The 19,493-nt window shown below is 55.1% G+C and overlaps 1 protein-coding gene across 5 annotated transcripts in view; it reads left to right on the top strand.

Annotated features, from left to right (window-relative positions):
* The window catches only part of CACNA1B (calcium voltage-gated channel subunit alpha1 B), a 185,852-nt gene that overhangs the window by 149,701 nt on the left and 16,658 nt on the right, over positions 1 to 19,493 (top strand). For all 5 annotated transcript variants that reach the window (XM_082403125.1, XM_082403129.1, XM_082403127.1 and 2 more), the window contains exons 32-37: positions 3,034 to 3,150; positions 3,545 to 3,610; positions 4,955 to 5,046; positions 7,105 to 7,249; positions 12,377 to 12,504; positions 18,739 to 18,835. In XM_082403125.1, coding sequence (XP_082259251.1) covers positions 3,034 to 3,150; positions 3,545 to 3,610; positions 4,955 to 5,046; positions 7,105 to 7,249; positions 12,377 to 12,504; positions 18,739 to 18,835 — 645 coding nt within the window. The remainder of the gene's footprint in view (positions 1 to 3,033; positions 3,151 to 3,544; positions 3,611 to 4,954; positions 5,047 to 7,104; positions 7,250 to 12,376; positions 12,505 to 18,738; positions 18,836 to 19,493) is intronic.

Below are 19,493 nucleotides of genomic sequence, written 5' to 3' on the forward strand. Positions count from 1 at the left end.
TTCCGTGGGGGCCTGGCTGGGGGGCACCAGGCTGGGGGGTTGGCCTGAGTAGAAAGAGGGGCTCTGCCCCAGGAGGGAACAGAGGGCTGGGCCTTTATCCAGCGTCGCTGATTCTCGTGTGCCCTGGTCAGCGAGCTTGTGTGGAACCCGTGCAGGTGGTGTGGACGGAGCCTCCTTCCGGGTGAGGGGGCAGAGAAGATGCGGGGAGCGGAGTGAGCTGAGGCCGTGACTGCAAGTTCATGCAAAGTAGCAGATTCCGAGATTTCTGCTACAGAAAGTGAATGCTTGTGATAAAGCGTTTCACAATCGGAGCAGAAAAGCTTGAGTTTTGAGAAAAGGCTGTTCGATGCTGCAGAAATACCAGGCCACATCTTTCGCACAGGCTCTGCTCATGGCACCAGGCCCCTGCTCAGCCCTTCCCGTCCACCCGCTCTGTGCCCTCCTCTGCCTTCGTGTCAGCGGCCAGGATACTGTGCGTGTGTGGGCTTTCTCCACAGGCTTTCTCTCCTTTCTCTCTGTCTCTCCCCCGTCGTCGGTCCCCTTGAGAACGAAGCTGAGTAGGAGAGCAGCTCGTTCCACGCTCTGCTGCACCTCATCCCTGGCACGTGTGTGGTCCCCCGACACGTGCACAGTGTGAGGGGGGGGGCGCCTCATTGTGCTGTGACTCTGACCAGAGGCAGTGATGTGCTTGGATGCAGGAGACGTGGGCCTCGGCCTGGGCTCCGTTTGCCTCTGTGGTGGCGTTTCAGTGCTCAGTGCACCGTAAGTTCCTTTTCTCAGGGGTTCCTCGCCCCCGGGCATGATGTCCTAACGCCTCCATCGTGTGGCGGTGGAAGCTGGCGCTCAGTGGAGCTGGGGACCAGTGTCCCCTCAGCGTAAATCAGCTCCGTGTTGAGGGCTGTGAAGCTGACCTTTCCTGGCTCAGAGGCAGGGGCCATAAGGAGGGGCCTGGCTTGGAAGTAGGTGGGGTTGCTCGTGGATGCAGCAGAAACCATGGACTCTGGGGGGTCGGGGCAGGTTGCATCCGCCTCCAGGGGGTTGGCTGAGGCCAGGGGTGACGGTGCTCAGCCAGGGGGAGGCCGCTGTGTGCTTGCTGCCCCTGCCGTCCCGCATGCAGTCTGCATGGTGGTGTGTGGCGGCTCGCGCCCGGCTGCAGCCGTGGTGCACTCAGCCTGTCACCCTGTGCTTGCGGCATCTGTGGCCGCCGTCACCTCTGCCCTCACGGCTCTCTAGGGCTGTCCGTCTGTTGGCACCTGCACCCTCTCCTACGTGCCCGTGGAGCCCCGAGAGAGAAGCTGGGGAGGTGGGGTGGGACCTGGTTCTCAACAAAGTAAGAAGGGGCTGCGTTCACGCATCCAGTAACTGGAACGAACAGCGCCTTCCGCTGCCCGCTGTGGCATCCGTCTCTTCCTTCTTACCCAGAAGCTTATATTTCCCCCCAGTATTTTCAGGAAATCTTGTCTGTCCCAACGGTCTGAGCAAATTGCTTTGGTCTTGGCCCCTCCAGACCCACCTGCGCAGGTGGTTTGAAAGCAGACACCCCTGAGGTGGCAGCTCCTCCCTTGCTGTGCTTTACTGTCTTGTACAAAGGGTCCCCTGGCACTGTAGGCAGTCCCCCCTTCCATCCCTGTGCCCGTCCTCCTGAGGCGACTGGCTCACCTGAGAGTCCTCAGGGCCCGCGGGGCTCAGGTAGAGAATGTGGGTATGTCTCATCCGTCCTGTCTACCCCTGAGGTTCTCTTGCCCCAGCACGAGCCGGTGAGGGAGCTGCAGGGAAACGAGTACACCCTCCAGGGTCACACCCCGAGGTCCACTTCTGCCTTCTTGCTGATCTGGACCACAGTCGCCCCTCCTCGTGCCTGCCAACTGCCCCCTCTCCCTGTGGCACTGTCCAAAACCTGGGAGCCGTCCCCCAGGGTAGCTGTAAGTCCCTCGCCAGCAGAGAGAGTCCAGAGTCCCTGGTGGGAAGCAAAGAAGCCAGCCCCTGAGACAGGCAGTGGAGGGGCGGAGTGAGGCCCGTCTCTCCACCAACGCCTCGTCCCAGCCAAGGCCAGATGGGCAGCCCTGGAGGGAGGACGCGGCTCTGCCCAGGCCCTGCCGCCTCCTGCGTGAGCTCTGCCGCTGCACCTGTGCTCTCTTTTCTCTGTATTTGACCACTGCATCTGGCAACACAATGTGTCTAGCCTGAGCTGCTTGCATATTTTAAAGCAGCCAAGTGTGGGGAACCTGCCCTCAGGCTGCGTGTGGGCACCTGGTCTCCAAGCAGACGGGCAGGAAGCCGCCCAGGCCCGCGAGCACCCCTACCTACTCACGGACGCCGAGCAGGGCCGTGCCCCCGAAAGGGATGCCAGGAATTCAGGCGCCCCTGGGCCAGGGTGGAAGCCTCGCTCCCAGGTCATCCGCGCAGTCCAGAGACGGTTGGGTTAGTTTGTGCCTGATTTCGACCCTTTGGATGAGGGAGCCGTGCGAGATGGCTTGGGTTCTCTGGGGTAGACACCGGGTAGTGGGTTGCAGAGGTGGCTTCCCTGGCGTGAGCAGCAGGGCCGACGCCACCTGCGCCTCCTGCGGTGACCTGTGTGCGGGCACCTGCCCAGGCCCGGAGGAAGGGTCTGCCTCTCGGCTGGGCCCCAGGCAGGCCGGGGCCTTGCTGGCTGTGTGGTAGCCCTGCCCCTGGGCGGCTCGGCCTTGCCCTGTGAGAGGCCGTCGGTGTTGGAGGCCTGGCCTCAGGCAACCTGCCCTTCCACCTGGCAGCGGGGGCTGCTTCATGGGACTTTTCTCTGTCCCTCCCTGTGGAGGACGTTTCTCTGATTTGCTGCATGAGAAGCGGTTTGCAAAGACAAGCTTCACTTTTGGAAGGTTTCCTGGTGGCTGATTGCTGCTTAGACTGTGAAGCGGTGACTTTTGTTCCGTTCTCTCTCTTCACCCGCTTTTCTTTGGGGCACAGTGACCTGGGGAGGTGGGGTGGGGAGTGGCCGCCCTGCGCCCGTGGGAGGCTGGTCTCTGAAAGTCAGAGCACAACCTCTCTTCCCTGCAGAACAACTTCATCAACCTCAGCTTCCTCCGCCTCTTCCGTGCTGCCCGACTCATCAAGCTGCTCCGCCAAGGCTACACCATCCGCATCCTGCTCTGGACCTTCGTCCAGTCCTTCAAGGTGAGGCTGGGCATGGCCAGGCGCGGCCTGACCCCTCCCTTGTCGTGCAGGCTGGGGGGCTTCTGCCGCCACCGCCCGAGTGCCCTCCTCGGGAAGGCCGGGGCGGGTGCCCACACCTCCCGTGGTCCCCGTTGTCCCGTGATGGTTTGTAAGGACACTTTCAGTTTTACGGAGAGTATCTTGTTTATGCTCACAAAGGGCTGACGTGGCTTTTATGACTTGATTTGTAGATGAAGAAGTTGACAGTAGCTTGGTGGTCAGTGGGGTGGGTCTGCAGTCAGCTGAGGCCAGTGTGGCCCCAGAGACCCGGCCACCATCCGCTCTCCAGACGAGGCTCAGGCAAGGGGGCAGGCGGCTCTGCCGGAGCTGACCCGTCCCCCCTGTGTCTCTGCAGGCCCTGCCCTACGTGTGCCTGCTCATCGCCATGCTGTTCTTCATCTACGCCATCATCGGCATGCAGGTGGGTGTGCACGGGGCCGTCGCACGGTAACGATGCAGGTTCGCACTTGGCAACGTTTCTATGAGCCAGGTGCCGTTCTAAGCGCTTTATGAACTTAATCCTCAGAAAGACTCTTCTGTGGCTGAAGCCAGGCAGTGCCACCCGTTGTGGGCAGATGCCCGGCCCTGCTCTCTAGTGGAATCCTGCTGGGCTGTGCTAGGGCGCCGGTGGGCACGATTGCTTGGGTGCTGGGCCCCCACGGTGGTGGAGTGTTTGAGCACATCTGCAAGACGCCGAGCGGCCTGCGGCGCAGCAGCTGGTCACTCTTTTGGCCCAGAAGCACTTCTGAAGGACAAGCGTCCCGATCCTGTACAGGAGATTATATACTGTTGAAGGAAAAAGTCAGCAGGATCATACCAGGTCACTGTCCTGGTCAAAGTTAGCTGGCATAATTTATCTTTATTTTGTCAAAGAACGCTCTGTCAGCTATTTGGGAAAATGTTTAAAATACACAAAGCAGCGTCCCAGTTGATACCTTTGGCATCTGGCCACTTTCCAATAGTAGGGATGGGAGATGGACTCAAATGTTAATTTGTAGTGGAAGGAGACAGTGTCTAAAGGTTAGCTGAAAACTGATTTTTAAACTCTATTTTCAGGGGTTGAAAAGTTGTCTTGCTTAAAATTTGCTGAGATCTGATGCTGCTTAAAACAAATATATATTTTTTTCTTGCTTTGGTCTGTGGGCATACAAAGACATATGTCACTGATCTTTATTTTTGATGTATATATGATGATTCATAAATTTTCATCTGGATTCCAGATTTTAAGCTACTTAGAGTTAGGGACTCATTTGCATTTCTAACCTTGAAAGAAAGAAATTAAAATGGATAGAAAGCCCATTGTGATGTTTGCACAGAAGTGTAAAGAGAAACGTTCAAGTGACGTATCGGAACATCAGTATAATTACTGGTTTGGAGTCATTGACGACAGAGTGAATTTTAAAACGCTTCCCTTCTTCTGTCTGGCAGAGCCCACCAAAACTTAGCTCTGGGTCCCCCTTTTACTAGTCACGCTGGCAGATCCCTGGACAGGCTCAGAGCCGGAGCCAGCGCACGCTGGGCCGTGGGACAGGGATACATTTGCCTCTCCAGAGGTTTTCTCTACCCTGGAAATGCACAGACGCTGCTGAAGCTGGAAGCCACCAGCCCCGGCAGCAGTGGTGGCGGCGGCTTCTGTCAGGGTTCTCTGGCTAAGGGCAGCGTCCTGTCCCGTGTGGGCGCACACGTGCACACACACCATCTCCTGCCCGGCTGCAGCTCCTGAAGACCCAGCAGCAGTGGTCTGCAGCCTTCTTCTCCACTTCAGGTGTTTGGAAACATCGCCCTGGACGACGACACCAGCATCAACCGGCACAACAACTTCCGGACGTTTCTACAAGCCTTGATGCTGCTGTTCAGGTGCGCTGTGGGGAGGTGGGTCCAGGCTCAGTGGCTTCTTCACTCAGGGTGGGACCGCCCCGCAACCCTGGTCACACTGGCTTCTCCGCAGTGGACCTTTCCAGTTTCTCCTCTTTTTCTGCTTGTTCTTCCCTAAGGGCTCCTGGGCCTCAAGACAGCCTGAAGGGAAGGCCATGAGGAGGTCAGCCTGCGAGCGCCAGGCCGGGCCCGCCTCCTCCACCTGTCTCTGCTCCCCGGCGGCAGCCGCAGGGCCTCCAGTGGGGCTGCAGCCCGAGAGGTCTGGGAGGACAGAAGGTGTCCAAAGGGCTTTTCTTGGTGTGCCAGCCCCAAGCTTCCCGTCTGCTCACCTTAGTGATTCCGGGGGTCTGTGCTGTCAGGAGAAGCAGGGCAGTGGAGAGCTGCTGTCAGCAGCGTGTACCCACTCAGTGGCCCAGGGAACCCAACCGGCCAGAAGTGCCGTGCTGATGGGAGCTGCAGTTCCTGAGGCTCGGGGGTGCAGCCAAGGGGAGCACCGGGGGGTGCCTGGAGGAGCACAGGCTTGTGTTAGCTCAGAGGCCTTCCTGCGAAGATGTGTGTGGGACGGCTCCCCAGCCATTGCTGTCAGGCGTGGACACCCGTGGACTGGGGCTGTCCACCCCCGTGGCTTGAGAATGCACTTGTGGGCGGAGGCCAGAGAGTTGAATGTGTCTCCCTCCTTCACCATGACCCTAGGAGGGGAGAAAAGAGCTCTTTGTAGTGATTTATGGTGGAGGGGTCCTGACAGCACACCCTGCCTTGGGCCCTTTCCTGAGGTTTCACCATCTGTGTTCACTTACGTAAATGCATCGGGCGGGCTGCTGCCAGGCCCACCCTTGGGGACCCGCAGCACATCTGGCCCAATGCAGATGCGTTTTGGGCACCGTGGGAGTTCTTCTTTATATGGAGGGTGAGCTCAGATCAGGCCTGCTTCACTGAGCTGCCTGGAGAGAGTTTTTGACTTGTTCTTTGCAGCAGATGAACAAGCATCCTTAGGCTTACACTTTCCCCAGATAGTGTCGTTTCTCTGGACTTTAGCTATTGCATTAACTTTATTTCTTTGTTGATTAATAGCCTGCCTTGTGCCACAAAAGATATGAAGTGAGCCTTGGTTTTAAGCCTTTGATCTCAGAGATCTCTCTTCCTTCCTCATCTTGGTGTCACAGGTGGGCACCCTCATCATTCAGGCCTGGCACGGGCTGAACCAGCCGTTGTCAGTAGGGAGTGGGCCCAGCTTCTGCCCAGGGCTGACCACATAGGGGCACAGGGGGGACCCAGGCCTCTGGCCCACCTGCAGGTCTGGTGCACATCTGGCCCCTGGTGCTGGCCTCACGCGCAGAAGCAAAAGTCCACACAGGAGGGGCCTCTGTAGCAGCTGCTCAGGGCGGGGGTGTTCTTGATGTGTTCGAGAAGCAGTAGAAGCTGGGGTGGCTGGTAGGGAGTGAGTGGGGACCATGGCAGGGGGTGAGGCCAGGGAAAGGGCAGGCTGTGGGCAGTCTTGTGGACTGTAACTTTTGCAGGGAGTGAGGGGTCATTGAGGGGTCATTGATCTTATCCCTGGGCTGCTGGTGGGGAGCGAGCACCAATTAAGAAGCTGTTGCAGCAGCCCAGGGAGGTGGGGCTAGTACGTGTCTGGCTGGTTTGAAGGCCGATGAGCTGATGATCAAGACGTGGTGGGCGAGGTGGCGAGGGTGACTCCCGCGTATTTGGCCTGAGCAGTGGGAAGGATGGAGTCGCTGTGTCCTGAATCCAGGAAGACTGGGTGGCGTTCTGGGGAGATCAGAGCCCACAGAGGGGAGCTCGCCATGGTGCTGACTTCTGGTGCGGTGGATTCTTTCCCGTAACTAGGGCTTTCCCAATTATGATCAGCTTGAAAAGCTAATGCCAGAGGTTTCTTTTTAAGAAGCAACATCTGATACCCAGACCTCACACATGTGCAGGATCCCTGTGGGAAGGAACCCAGCTCTCCTGAACTCCCAGGCTCCCTCCCAGGGCCGGTCCTGGGCCGTCCTTCCTGGGCCTCACGCTCTGCCCTCTTCTCAGGAGCGCCACTGGGGAGGCCTGGCACGAGATCATGCTGTCCTGCCTCAGCAGCCGGGCCTGCGACGAGCTCGCCAATGCCACTGAGTGTGGGAGCGACTTCGCCTACTTCTACTTTGTCTCCTTCATCTTCCTCTGCTCCTTTCTGGTGAGCCCTGGGCATTGTGCCCATCCCATCGCCTGCATCTGCCTGTCTCAGACCACCTTGGGTCCCCCTAGTCTCTTGCTGGTCCCTGATTTTGATCCGTGTCACATGAAAGCTGATTCCATGTTGATGGTCCTCGTTTCCCCAGAGATGAGGACCTCATTAATCCTGAAAGGACCCCCTGGGTAATGAGCTCCTGTGGGCCTGCCTTTACTTCTGTGGAAGGGGTTTTCAGTTTCTGTAGGGCATTTGTCCCTCAGTTCTCAGCTTCTAGAAGGACTTGCACCGTGGTGATAAGATACGAAGCAGCAGAATTCCAGCCAGCCTGCCTGTGGCCCATGAGCTACGGAAGCTTGTGGGGTCAGGTTGGAGGTGTCAGCGGGCCAGGTCCCAGGGTGCGGATGTTATTACAAGTCAGCAGAAGGCTCTGGGACACTGTGAGCAGTGACGTCATCTGCTTGACATTAAAACCTCACTCTGGCTTCTGGCTTCTGGTCAGGAGGGGCTGTAAGTGAGCAGGAGGTAATCGGAAGTGACAGTTGGAGAAGGTGGGTGTGAAAGAAGTTGTGTGGACTTGGGCTGCATTGTAAAGGTAGAGCTGACACAATTGATGATTGAACATGAGCATGAGAGCAAAAGAGGGAAAAACGCTGCCTTCTGGGGTTTGCTGGGGTGATGGAGTGAGTGGTTCTTCCCCCGAGGTGGAAAGGTTGGGGAGCCGTGGGCATGAGGATAAGGAGGGAGGGGGTAGAGACACGTGGGGGGCCTCTGGGCTGGAGATGTGAATTCGTTGTCATTAGTATTTGGTGTATCCATCAGGCTTGATGATACCCTCTAGGTCCCTGTGTGGTTCAGAGACCCACGGCTTAAACATCGCCTGAGCACTGGTTAGAAATGCAGATTCCTGGGTCCCTTCCAAGACTTGCTGTATCAGGATCTCTGGGAGAGGGACCCAGGAATCAGTTTTAACAAGCTCCCCGGGTGATTCTGTGTGTGCTAAATTCGAGGAGCACTGACCTATGGAGAGTGTGAGTGCTGAAGACTCAGCCCTGGGGGCATTTAGGAGACAGAAGGGAGCATGGGATCCAGAAGTTGGTAAGGAGCAGTGAGGCAGGTGAGAGCCAGGAGAGGGCAGTCCCCTAAAAACCAAGGGAAGACAGTGTCCCTAGTGGGAGGGAATCATCAACCACGTGAAATATTGTTGGGAGGTAAAGTAAAATGATGACTGAGAATTGTTCATGGGGTGTGGAAAGGTAGAAGCCATGGGCGCCCTTCACAGGAACAATTTCTTTGGAGTGTTAGGATCAAAGCCTTACTGCAGCAGGTTCAAGAGATAATAAGAAGCAAAGAGCATAGCAAGAGTGGACAGCTCCTTTCCACAGTGGGCAGTGCTGAGCAGACACTTCAGATTTACAGTCATAACTTTCACGCAGGACCAGCCAGCACAGTTTGTGCTTTTCTCGGGCCATATTCTCTACTTGGCACCATGGGTAGCAAAGTGCATTATTCAGATTTGGGATTTACCAGACAAGGGTAAGGAGGGAGAAAACGATGTGTGTAAAAGTATCATTTTAGTGCTGGATGTGGGATCAGGCCTGGGGACAGGAGGGAGGGGAGGGGCGGGGCCACTGGATCAGAGGCCCCCATGGGACACAAGTATTAGATGTAGTGAGCCAGAAGCATAGGAAATGTGGGCAGAGAGCGAGACACCTGTGGTTAAGACTTTGGAGGTGGTAACGGTAATGTTCATTGGTAGTCACTGGTAATGAGTTGTTTTGCACAGCCATACGAGTAAGGGGCTGAGATGATGGCGGGAGGCTGGGGGGAGGTCAAGGATCAGAGAGGCCAGGCAATAGTTGACCCATCTCTGTGGATATTAGCAGCAACAAGAGTTAAGAGTAGATGTGGGGACAAATACAGCAAGTCAGGTGCACATTTCCCAGGAAGCAGGGGGAGGTTGGTAGACCATGAGCCTTAAACGGCACGCTTTTTTCTTAAGAGGATGGAGGGGGATATCAGTGTTTCACCTAGAGCAATGGGAAATGAAGAACATTCAGGTAAGGTGAGGATAAAAGAATTTCTGTTGATGGTGAACTGTGAGTTTTGGAAGGTACAGTAGAAGGTTGGGGTAGTTGGGAAAGGTGTGCATTTGAGACATATGAGCTTGCATATTGATAGAAAAATACAGAAAAATCTATGAAACTAGTGTTTCACTAGTTGCCAGAAACCAAGGAGAGGATTTGCATGTTGGGGTCATTCCCTGATACCTCAGAAGACCCACTGTGGGCAGTGGGGAAGGAAGGCTTTCTGGAGAGTCACCCATCTTGTAGGTAGTGGGGACATTGGTCTCTATGAAGTTCAAAGACATCTGGTGCTGCAAGAGCCAGCCAATCCATGGGCGCAAGGTTGAGCCCACCAGGTTGGCTTCACTGTGCTCTGGCTGCAGAAATAATGTTCCATAGAAAGCCACATTCATGATGCCACACCATCCACAGGACCAACACTCCCTGGACATGTCAAGGGTGAGTCGAGGCATGACATTGTTCTATTGATTCCATTCATCCAGCAATTCCACTTCTGAGTATATATCCAAAAGAAATGAAAACAGGGTATTGAAGCAATATCTACACTCCCATATTCATTGCAGCATTATTCACAATAGCAAACATAGGAAACAACCTAAGTGTCCATCAACAGACGAATGAATATAGAGGATGTGATACACACACACACACACACACACACACACACACACACACACACAATTGAATAGTATTCAGCCATGAGAAGGAAATCCTGCAGTTTGTGACAACATGGATGGACCTTGAGGGCATTATGCTAAATGAAATAAGCCAGACAGAGAAAGACAAATAGTGCATAGTATCACTTATATGTGGAATCTTTTTTTTAAGAAGTCAAAATCATAGAAACAGAGCAGAAAAGTTGTTGCCAGGGCCTGGGGATTGGGGAAATAAGGAGAGGTTGATAAAAGGGTACAAACTTTCAGCTATATAAACAAAGTCTGAGTATCTGATGTAAAACATGGTGAGTATAGTTTTTAAGACTGTATTATATAATTGAAATTTGCTAAGAGAGTAGAACTTAAATGTTCTATCACAAAAAGATAAACGTGAGGTGATAGATGTGTTAGTTAATAGATGGCGGGAATCCTTTCACAATGTATATGTATATCAAATCACCACAATGTACACTTTAAGAATCTTACAATTTTGTCAATTCCACCTTAATAAAGCCTGGGGGTGGGGGACAATGTGGTGCTGGCATAAGGATAAATATATAGAGCAATGGAATAGGATTGAGAGTCTAGAAGTAAACCCAAACATCTATGGCCAATTGATTTTTGACAAGGATGCCAAGACCTTTCAACATGGAAAGAACAGTTTCTCTAACAAATGGGGAGGAGCTAACTGGTTATCCACATGCAAAAAAATGAAGTTGGACCCTTACCTCACTCCATGTAAAAAAATTAACTCAAAATTGATCAAAGACCTAAGTGTGAGAACTAAAACTGTAAAACTTTTAGAAGAAAACATAGGGAACCAATCTTCATGACCTCAGATTTGGCAAAGGATTCTTAGATTTGACATCATAATCACAAGCAAGAAAAGAAAAAAAATAGATAAATTGAACTACTCAAAATTTAATACTTTTGTGCATTAAAGGATATTATAAAAATATGAAAATACAATAGAAGGAATGGGAGAAAATATTTTATAAGGGGTTAATATGCAAAATATATAAAGAACTCCTACAACTCAACAACAAAAAGAGAAACAACCATATAAAAATGGACAAAGAATCAGAATAGTCATTTTTCCAAAGAAGATATTCAACTGGCCAGCCAACAAGCACATAAAGACATTCAACATCCTTGGTCATTAAGGAAATGCAAATAAAAACCACAATGAGATACCATTTTGCACTCACGAGGATGGCTAGAATAATTTTTTTCTTTTTTTTAAACAGAAGATACCAGGTGTTGGTGAGGACATGGAGAAATAGGAACTTTTGTACATTGCTGATGGAAATGTAAAAAACAATAGCTTCTGTGGAAAACAGTTTGGAAGTTCCTCAAAAAATTAATCATAAAATTACCATATGACCCAGAAATCCCATTCCTAGGTATGTACACAAGAGAAATGAAATTATATGTCTACACAGAAATTTGTCCATGAATATTTATAGCAGCATTAACCATAACAGCCAAAGGTGGAAACAACCCAAATGTCCATCAGTGGATGAATGGATAAACAAATTGTAGTACATACCTACAAAGGAATATTATTCAGCCATAAACAGGAAGGAAGTTCAGACAAACGCTGCAACATGGATGAACTCTGAAAACATCACACTAAGTGAAAGAAGCCAGACACAAAAGGTCATACATTGTATGGATCTTTTTATTCGAAGTATCCAAAATAGACAAATCTACAGGTACAGAAAGGAGATTGGTGGTTTCTAGGGAATGGGAGGATGGAGGAATAAGGAGTGATTACTTAGGAGTGCAAGATATTCTTTAGGAGTGATGAAAAAAATTTGAAACTAGGGAAGTGGTGGTTGCACAGTATTGTGCGTACACTAAATGCCACTGAATTGTAGACTTAAGTGTATGTTAAGTGAATTTCAACTCAATTAAAGAAAAGAAAACAAAATACCTGAGCTGTAGTTCTCTAGAGCCCAAACTATTAAGTCCAAAGTTGCTACTTTCCTTGAAGGTTTACCTGAGAAGGGGAGAGGGTGGGGACCACACAGTGGAGAAGATTAACCTAGACGGCAGGACAGATCATGGACAGGAGATGCTGGGCCTGAATGAGAATGGGGTGGGAGAAGTAGAGAACAGAAGCCTTCAGAGGACAAATACTGGGTTGGGGTTAGCCTGTGGGACCTAGAACTGGGGAAGGATGCTGCTGGTGGTGGTGGCAGTGTACAGGGGGCCTGGGAAGCCCTCTGCAAGGCTGTGGAGGGAGCAGGTTGGGCAGGCGCTGCCTGAGTCAGTGACGTGTGCTGCCCTATCCGCCTCACACGGAGACTTTGGCTGCAGGTGGAGAGGTGGGGGAGGGGGCAGGCTGAGGTCTCTGGATGTCACCTCTTTTCCTTCCTGTCCTGCAGATGTTGAACCTCTTTGTGGCGGTGATCATGGACAATTTTGAGTACCTTACGCGGGACTCTTCCATCCTAGGGCCTCACCACCTGGACGAGTTCATCCGGGTCTGGGCTGAGTACGACCCGGCTGCGTGGTGAGTGAGCCCCCATGCTGCGTGGTCCTCGGGGGTGGTCCCTGCCACCCACGGATGTCGGCACCGGGCTGGTGGCTGCAGACATGTTTCAAGTGAGCGTTCCCCCTTTGGGTTTTGCTTGGGAGTTAGGGTTCCATCCTGCTCCCCGTGGGGTGCTGCTGAGCCCCCTCCCAGGGGGTGCGCTCATTCTCACTCTCGGTGTTCTTGTATACAGCTCCCTGCGCTGAGAAATGCTCTTCTCAGACCCTCAGTCCAGCCCTTTGGAGGTTATCTGGGGGTCATGGAAGGTTTTCAGGGGGTTGTGAGACTCAGGGTTCCTACTGAACGGGAGCTCACTGTCTTCTCACATCTGGGGTCGTGGAGAGCGTGTGGAAACAGAGAAGGACCTTCTCTCAGGGCCTCGCCATGCTTGTGAAGCTCTGAGGCCTCTGTGGGCAGAAGTAATGTGGGGCTTAGGACATTCTCCTCTGTGGACTCAGGGCTCTCCCTCCCTGCCACCTCCTTGACGTCAAGAGCCAAGTGCACCTCTGTGTCACCAGCCCAGGCTGCGAATAGAGGGTTCTTGGTAAAGTTTTATTGAAATCAGATGAGCTGCCAGCAAGGGTCTAGTGTGATTGAGGCCCTTTGGTCTTGGTAAAAAAGGGTTACTGTGCTGCTGTTGCGTGAGTGAGGGGCGATTCGCTTCCAGACAGAGCAAGGGTGTCCTGTAGGGAGTGGCTTGGGGTCAGGAGGCGGTGGAGACTGTGTTTCGTCGGAGAGTCTTGCGCACCTGTGACGTTTCGTCCTCGGGGTCAGCACGGCAGCGCGGGCCCACCATCTGCCCATTTGTCTGTTCCTTCATCGCTCACTCATTCCCTTGCTCATTTATTCATTCACCCTCTCGATCCGTGACTTGAGGAGTTACTAAGGGTGTACTCTGCAGCAAAACACAGGACGCAGAGGGCCCGAGAGATCTGGCCGTTGGTCAGACCCAGGCCTGCTCTGCGCGCCACTCACAGTGAGCCCGGGAGTGAAGTGTGCGCCAGGGCGGGGGCTCCAGGGGGACGAGAAGACCATGGGGCTGGGGTGCAGCCGCTTGCCGCCTCCTCTCCCTCCGGCTCCCCGGCCTGCCCGTGTCCCTGCGGCGCAGCTCTGTGTTTGGTCACCCTTTGTGTGGTAGAGGCCTGCAGGAGACGGGCAGTGTCCTCGTGGGAGGATCCTGCTGCCCACAGAGCAGCTGGGACTCTGAGTCCAAGTTCAGCGGGGGGAACGCTCTGGAGCTTTCCGACCCTCCAGGCCCCGAAAGCCTGGGAGCTTGGCTGGGCTCCCGTACCCACTTCTTATGCGGTCCCCATGGATCCCCCATCCCATCACAGTGAGGGTCCGGAAGGTGCTATGTGAGGCCCTTTCCAGTCCGGGCAGCACCAGGGCCTTGGGGCTCTTCCAGGCCCAGAGCATCTCTGAGTGTGTTCCAGTGTAGTGAAAAATTTCCAGTTTTCACACAGTGTAGAACAAGCCTGGCTGTTATTTGTGGTTTGTGCTGTATGTGATTTTTCACGGTCTTGGAGAGTCCTGTCATTTTTCTGATGCGTCAGCACATTTGCCCACAGCACATGCTGGAGTCCACTGGCTCGGGGTATTCCTGGGTTCTCTGGTCAGGAAGGCCCAGCCAGATCGGAGGGGAGACTGGCCACACCCAAGGCCTGGCCCTTTCAGGCAGAGGGCGGGAGAGAGTCCAGCTGAGGCAGGACTGAGGCTCATTCCAGGAGGGCCGTCCTGACCGTGGTCTAAGGAGATGCTGCTGCGTCTGGGCATAGTTTTTTCTAGAGGAGAAAACAGAGGTGGTTGTGCAGAGCGTGGCTTGGCCTAACAGGCAAAGGCAAGTCAGCGCAGGCCCGCGAGAGGGGGTAGAGGAGAAAACAGAGGTGGTGTGCAGAGCGTGGCTTGGCCTAACAGGCAAAGGCAAGTCAGCGCAGGCCTGCGAGAGGGGGTAGAGGAGAAAACAGAGGTGTTGTACAGAGCGTGGCTTGGCCTAACAGGCAAAGGCAAGTCAGCGCAGGCCCGCGAGAGGGGGTGGAGGAGAAAACAGAGGTGGTGTGCCGAGCGTGGCTTGGACTAACAGGCAAAGGCAGGTCAGCGCAGGCCCGCGAGAGGGGGTGGAGGAGAAAACAGAGGTGGTGTGCAGGGCGTGGCTTGGACTAACAGGCAAAGGCAAGTCAGCGCAGGCCCGCGAGAGGGGGTAGAGGAGAAAACAGAGGTGGTGTGCAGAGCGTGGCTTGGCCTAACAGGCAAAGGCAGGTCAGCGCAGGCCTGCGAGAGGGGGTAGAGGAGAAAACAGAGGTGTTGTACAGAGCGTGGCTTGGCCTAACAGGCAAAGGCAGGTCAGCGCAGGCCCGCGAGAGGGGGTGGAGGAGAAAACAGAGGTGGTGTGCCGAGCGTGGCTTGGACTAACAGGCAAAGGCAAGTCAGCGCAGGCCCGCGAGAGGGGGTAGAGGAGAAAACAGAGGTGTTGTACAGAGCGTGGCTTGGACTAACAGGCAAAGGCAAGTCAGTGCAGGCCTGCGAGAGGGGGATCTTTATGGACTGTAGACCCAGCTCCTCCCCGGTCAGCCCCAGGTGGAGCAGAATTAAGACATACAAGAAGTGGACTTGGGTCAGACTGCAGCTGTGTGATTGTGCATAGAGACGGCTGTTTCCCAAATCCAGGGTTCTAGAACTGGGGCCTCTGGAAGGCATAGGCATTCAGGAATATGGTGAAGTGCTTATGGAAGAGTAGATAGCAAAATGTAAGCCTCGCCCCAGAGCAAGATACCATGCAAGATAACACAAGACCCCCAGTCCGGAAGTCGCACAGACATGACCTGCAACTGACACTCAGACTTGCTTCTCCCACGAGCGGCTGGGGCAGCAGAAGGCTCGGCTGAGGCCGCTGAGCAGGCTGGGTCTGTGCCCCACGACTGGGCAGGACAGAGCGTGCTTTGAGCCTTCAACTAGCCTCTGTGACAGAGGCAGGGCCGTGACCATCTTTATTTCCCAGGGACCATCTGCTGTCTCCTCATTCTTGGGGAGGCTGAAACAAAAACAAACTTTGTGAAATTTCTTGAGCTTTTGTGTGTATGTGTGTGTATTATGTGAGTGTGCACAAGCATGTACATGTGTGTGCTGTCTGTGCACAGGTCTGTGTACACCTGAGTGCATGTGAGTGTGTTTACGTGCAGGCAGGCACATATGTGTGTATGCACGTGTTTTTGCATGTGCAGCACGTGTGATTGTGTGCATGTGTGTATGTGACTGCAGTGCATCTTTGCGTGTGTGTGTGTGTACACGTGTGTGAATGCAGGTATGCATGGGCGTGTACGTGCACATGTGTGTGTACACATGCATGCTGTGGGGGGAAGAGGAAGGCATGGAGTTGTTGCTTTCTGGTGCCGCCTTCCCCCACCCTCCCTTTTGTTGTTGCCTCAGCACTTTGTGGCGAAGTGTAGAGACTCAAAAGGAGGATCACGACCCCCTACCGTGAGTGACCTGTCTGCTCATCCTCATGTCATCCGTCTGTCCAGTAAACATCCCTGAGCCTGTGCCATGTGCCGGGCCTGGGGTCCACAGTGAAGCAGGCGTGTGCTCTTAGCTCTGCTCAGCCCAGCCGGGCGTGGGGCAGAGGAGCTGCAGGCCGGGTGTATCTGAGGAGGCAGAGATTACATCTGGCTGGTGAGCCAGAGGAGGCGGCAGCTGAGCTGAACCGAAGGAGCAGGGGGGACGGAGCGCGCTCCAGAGGCGCGGTGGGGGCAGAGGGAAGCGGGAGGGGCTGGCTGCCTGGCGAGAGGGGAGGGCGCGTCGCAGGGGGGCTGGAGGGTGGCTGAGCAGCTGGCTTTGACTATGTTTTATGGACGGAGAGAACAGTTTTGGAATCAGAGTGACAGGATCAGGCCCACACTTTTCCTCTGGTGGCGGCTGAGGGGTTTGATGGCAGAGGAGAGTTGATGAGCCGAGTGGGAACAGGGGTGACTGTAGGGGCTGTGCCTCCGCCAGGCTTCCAGCCTCCTTGTGGTGGTCCCTCGGGCCCACAAGGTTAGCAAGCACCTTGCGTGAGGCCAGAATGGGGCTTCCTCTTCATTCCCTCTTTCCCAGAAGTAAATGCAACACAGTTTGGAGTTGGTTAGACTGAGGGGGCCATCTTGCAGGAAAGGCAAGCGTCAGCGTTGGCCGGGGTGCCCACCCGGGGACAAGGGGGACCCTTAGCCAGACCCGCAGACCCCAGGGAAGGACACGGTGCGCTCAGAGAGGCAGGGATAGTCAGGAGAGCCAGGTGTGCAGAGAAGGCTCGGCCACGGGGGCCCTGGGGGCTCAGGCACTCAGGGAGTGAGGGGAGGGGTGGCCAGACAGCCGTGATCGAGGCCCAGGGGTCGACAGACCAACGGTCGTGCTGTGTGCAGGGTGGACACACAGGGCCCGACGCTGTTCTGTACGGAATGTCTCCTGCCTGCAGCGGGCTCTGGAAACTGTCTGCGGGTTGCCGCGCCTCCTGGGGCTCTCCGGCCCAGGCCCCAGCCGGGAGCTGCATGTCCAGCCTCCCCCGGCCCCGCCTCCGGACTGCGCAAGCCTGGGCGGGCGGGACGGGCTCCTGGTGCCTCGGTTGCCATAACCTGTAACATTTCCTTTCCAGTTGCCGGATTCATTATAAGGATATGTACAGTTTGTTGCGTTGTATTGCGCCCCCCGTTGGCTTAGGGAAGAACTGCCCTCGTAGGTTGGCCTACAGGGTTTGCCACTTCCGAGCCTCCGTGTGACATACTCTTCCCTGCCCGACGTGCAAACACAGCACACACTCCCTGCCTGGCTGGGAAGGATGACACCTCACCTCTCGCTGCTCCTGCCCTGCCCGCGCTCCAACCTCCTGGACGCTTTGGTTCCCCATCTAACTCCCGACCCCTCCAGCTGGCTGGGGACAGGCAGCCTCATGAGACAGTGCACACAAAGCTTTCTGGCCGGGCCATGAGGATGGGGGCCAGGCCCCACCTGTGCCAAGGAAGCAGGCATCTCACCCGGGTTTGCCTCTGGGCTCTTGAAGGTGGACTGAAGGTCAGACAGTCCAGAGGCCAAGGGCCCCAGAGGAGGCGGGTGTGGGCTCAGGTAGACCAGGAGCAGCTGCCCCTCTGGTCAGGAGAGTCCAACAACCCAGGGGTTTCTGGTTCCTGGGGGGAGGAGAGGGCAGAGGCAGTGGGGGCCCAAAGACAGGTCCTGCTTCACCTCTGGATGGATCCACTCAGCTGAGCCCAGGAGCCCTGGGAGGAGGGCCAGACCCTGGGGTGGATCCACCTGCCACGAGAAGGATGTCCCCCTTCTCTCTTCGGTGGCCTGAACCCACCTGTGTCTCTGGGAGCCCAAGCAGGTCCCGTAGGCAGCCATTCCAGGGGTGGAGGTGAGACTTCAGGACTGGTGGCCCGTCTGCCTCAGAGGAGACACAGTCAACAACCCCTGGACACCTCGCTGAGTCTGGAGCCTTATCCCTTATGTTGGTCCCAGCCCTTCCTGGCGTGCTGTCAGGAGGGTACAAGAGTGGCACCAAGCCACATCTCACCCCAGCTGCCCCCCCCCACCCCGCCAGCAGTCTCCCGTTTCCCACCCAGCCCTGACCCAGCAGCAGCCCTGCCCCGGGCTGGCCTCGGGTGTCTCTGGGCCTGGAGCTGGCCTTGCCCCCGTGGACTTCGTCTCTGGAGCCTCGGGGCCTCTGCCGAGCAGCGTGGCTCTCGCTCTAGTTTTCTGGCCTGCTGTAGACTTCTCTCCACTTTCTAAGCCTCTTGGCTAACTTGGAAGCAAATTGAGCATGAAGGCAAGCTGATGTTTCTGCTGTGGATCTCCAGCCGGCCTTGTTGGTCACTTAACTTGACCAGCTGCCCTGGCATGGTGAAACAGCTCTTTTCCAATTTGGCATTATCCGTGGCTTCTGAAAGTATAAAATCAGAGTTGACAACCCAAAGCCGCCCCGATGCAGCCTGTCATTCCCTCCATGTTCATTAGCTCAGATGCCCCCCTGCCTGCTCCCTGCGTGGGACCAGAGTGCGGAGGTGAGGCTGGGGGCAAGGAGGGGATCGAGCCCAGCAGAGAAATCCCTCATTTTACCTGTTTTGACTTTTGGCATTTAATCCGACGCTGGTTAACTGGGTCTGTTTTCTTGTCTGCTTCCTCCCCCTTCCCTCCTGCTGCACCCCTCCCGTGGACCCCACTCTGCCTCTGTTCTGTGGGCCGGGCCTCCAGTGGGCGCATCAGTTACAATGATATGTTTGAGATGCTGAAACACATGTCCCCGCCCCTGGGGCTGGGGAAGAAATGCCCTGCTCGAGTTGCATACAAGGTAGACCCCACGCCCACACCCCGCAGGCTGTCTGTGCTGGGGCCGGGCTCCCGTGTCTCTTCTGGGGCTTGTCCATCTGTTTGTCTGCTGCTGTGCTGTCTCACTGTTTCTTTCTTTTCTCTGCCCCGACCATCTCTGCTTCCTTCCCAAACAGAGGGAAGCAGACACCACAAGGTGTCTCTGTACTGGCTCCTTGTCCCCCAGGGCTGCCCCTCTGAGAGTCCCCGGGGGGGCTCAGGAAGATGGAGCTGGAGCCCACCATCTGCCCTTTCTCCTTCCCTTCTCTTCCCTAGAAAGGAGGGGACAGACCAGCTTTTTTGACGGAGCCTGTTTTTGTTCTGAGCTCAGGACCACCCTCTGCTCCTCTGTCCCCTAAGCCCCTGATGTGGGTGGAGTTGTCTAGCCCTGAGAGTCTGACCCTGGGGGAGCAGCGGCCTGCAAGGCCTCTGCAGGGTGTACCTGAGGAGCCCACCCCCAGCTCCGCATGTGCAGAACTTCCCGGGCTGGGGAGGGAGTGTTGTCTCTAGGGCTTCGTGGGTTCATGGAGCCTTAAGAAGGAAGGGTGCTGGAGAGAGGCATCCTGCCTTCATTCCTGGGGCTCTAGAGGGCCCTGCGGGGTGAGAACAGCCTCTGGGGCCTGGGTGGTCCCATGTCCCTC

Source organism: Balaenoptera borealis (genome assembly GCF_965194805.1).
Source record: "Balaenoptera borealis genome assembly, chromosome: 8".
In the NCBI taxonomy this organism is placed as follows: domain Eukaryota; kingdom Metazoa; phylum Chordata; class Mammalia; order Artiodactyla; family Balaenopteridae; genus Balaenoptera; species Balaenoptera borealis.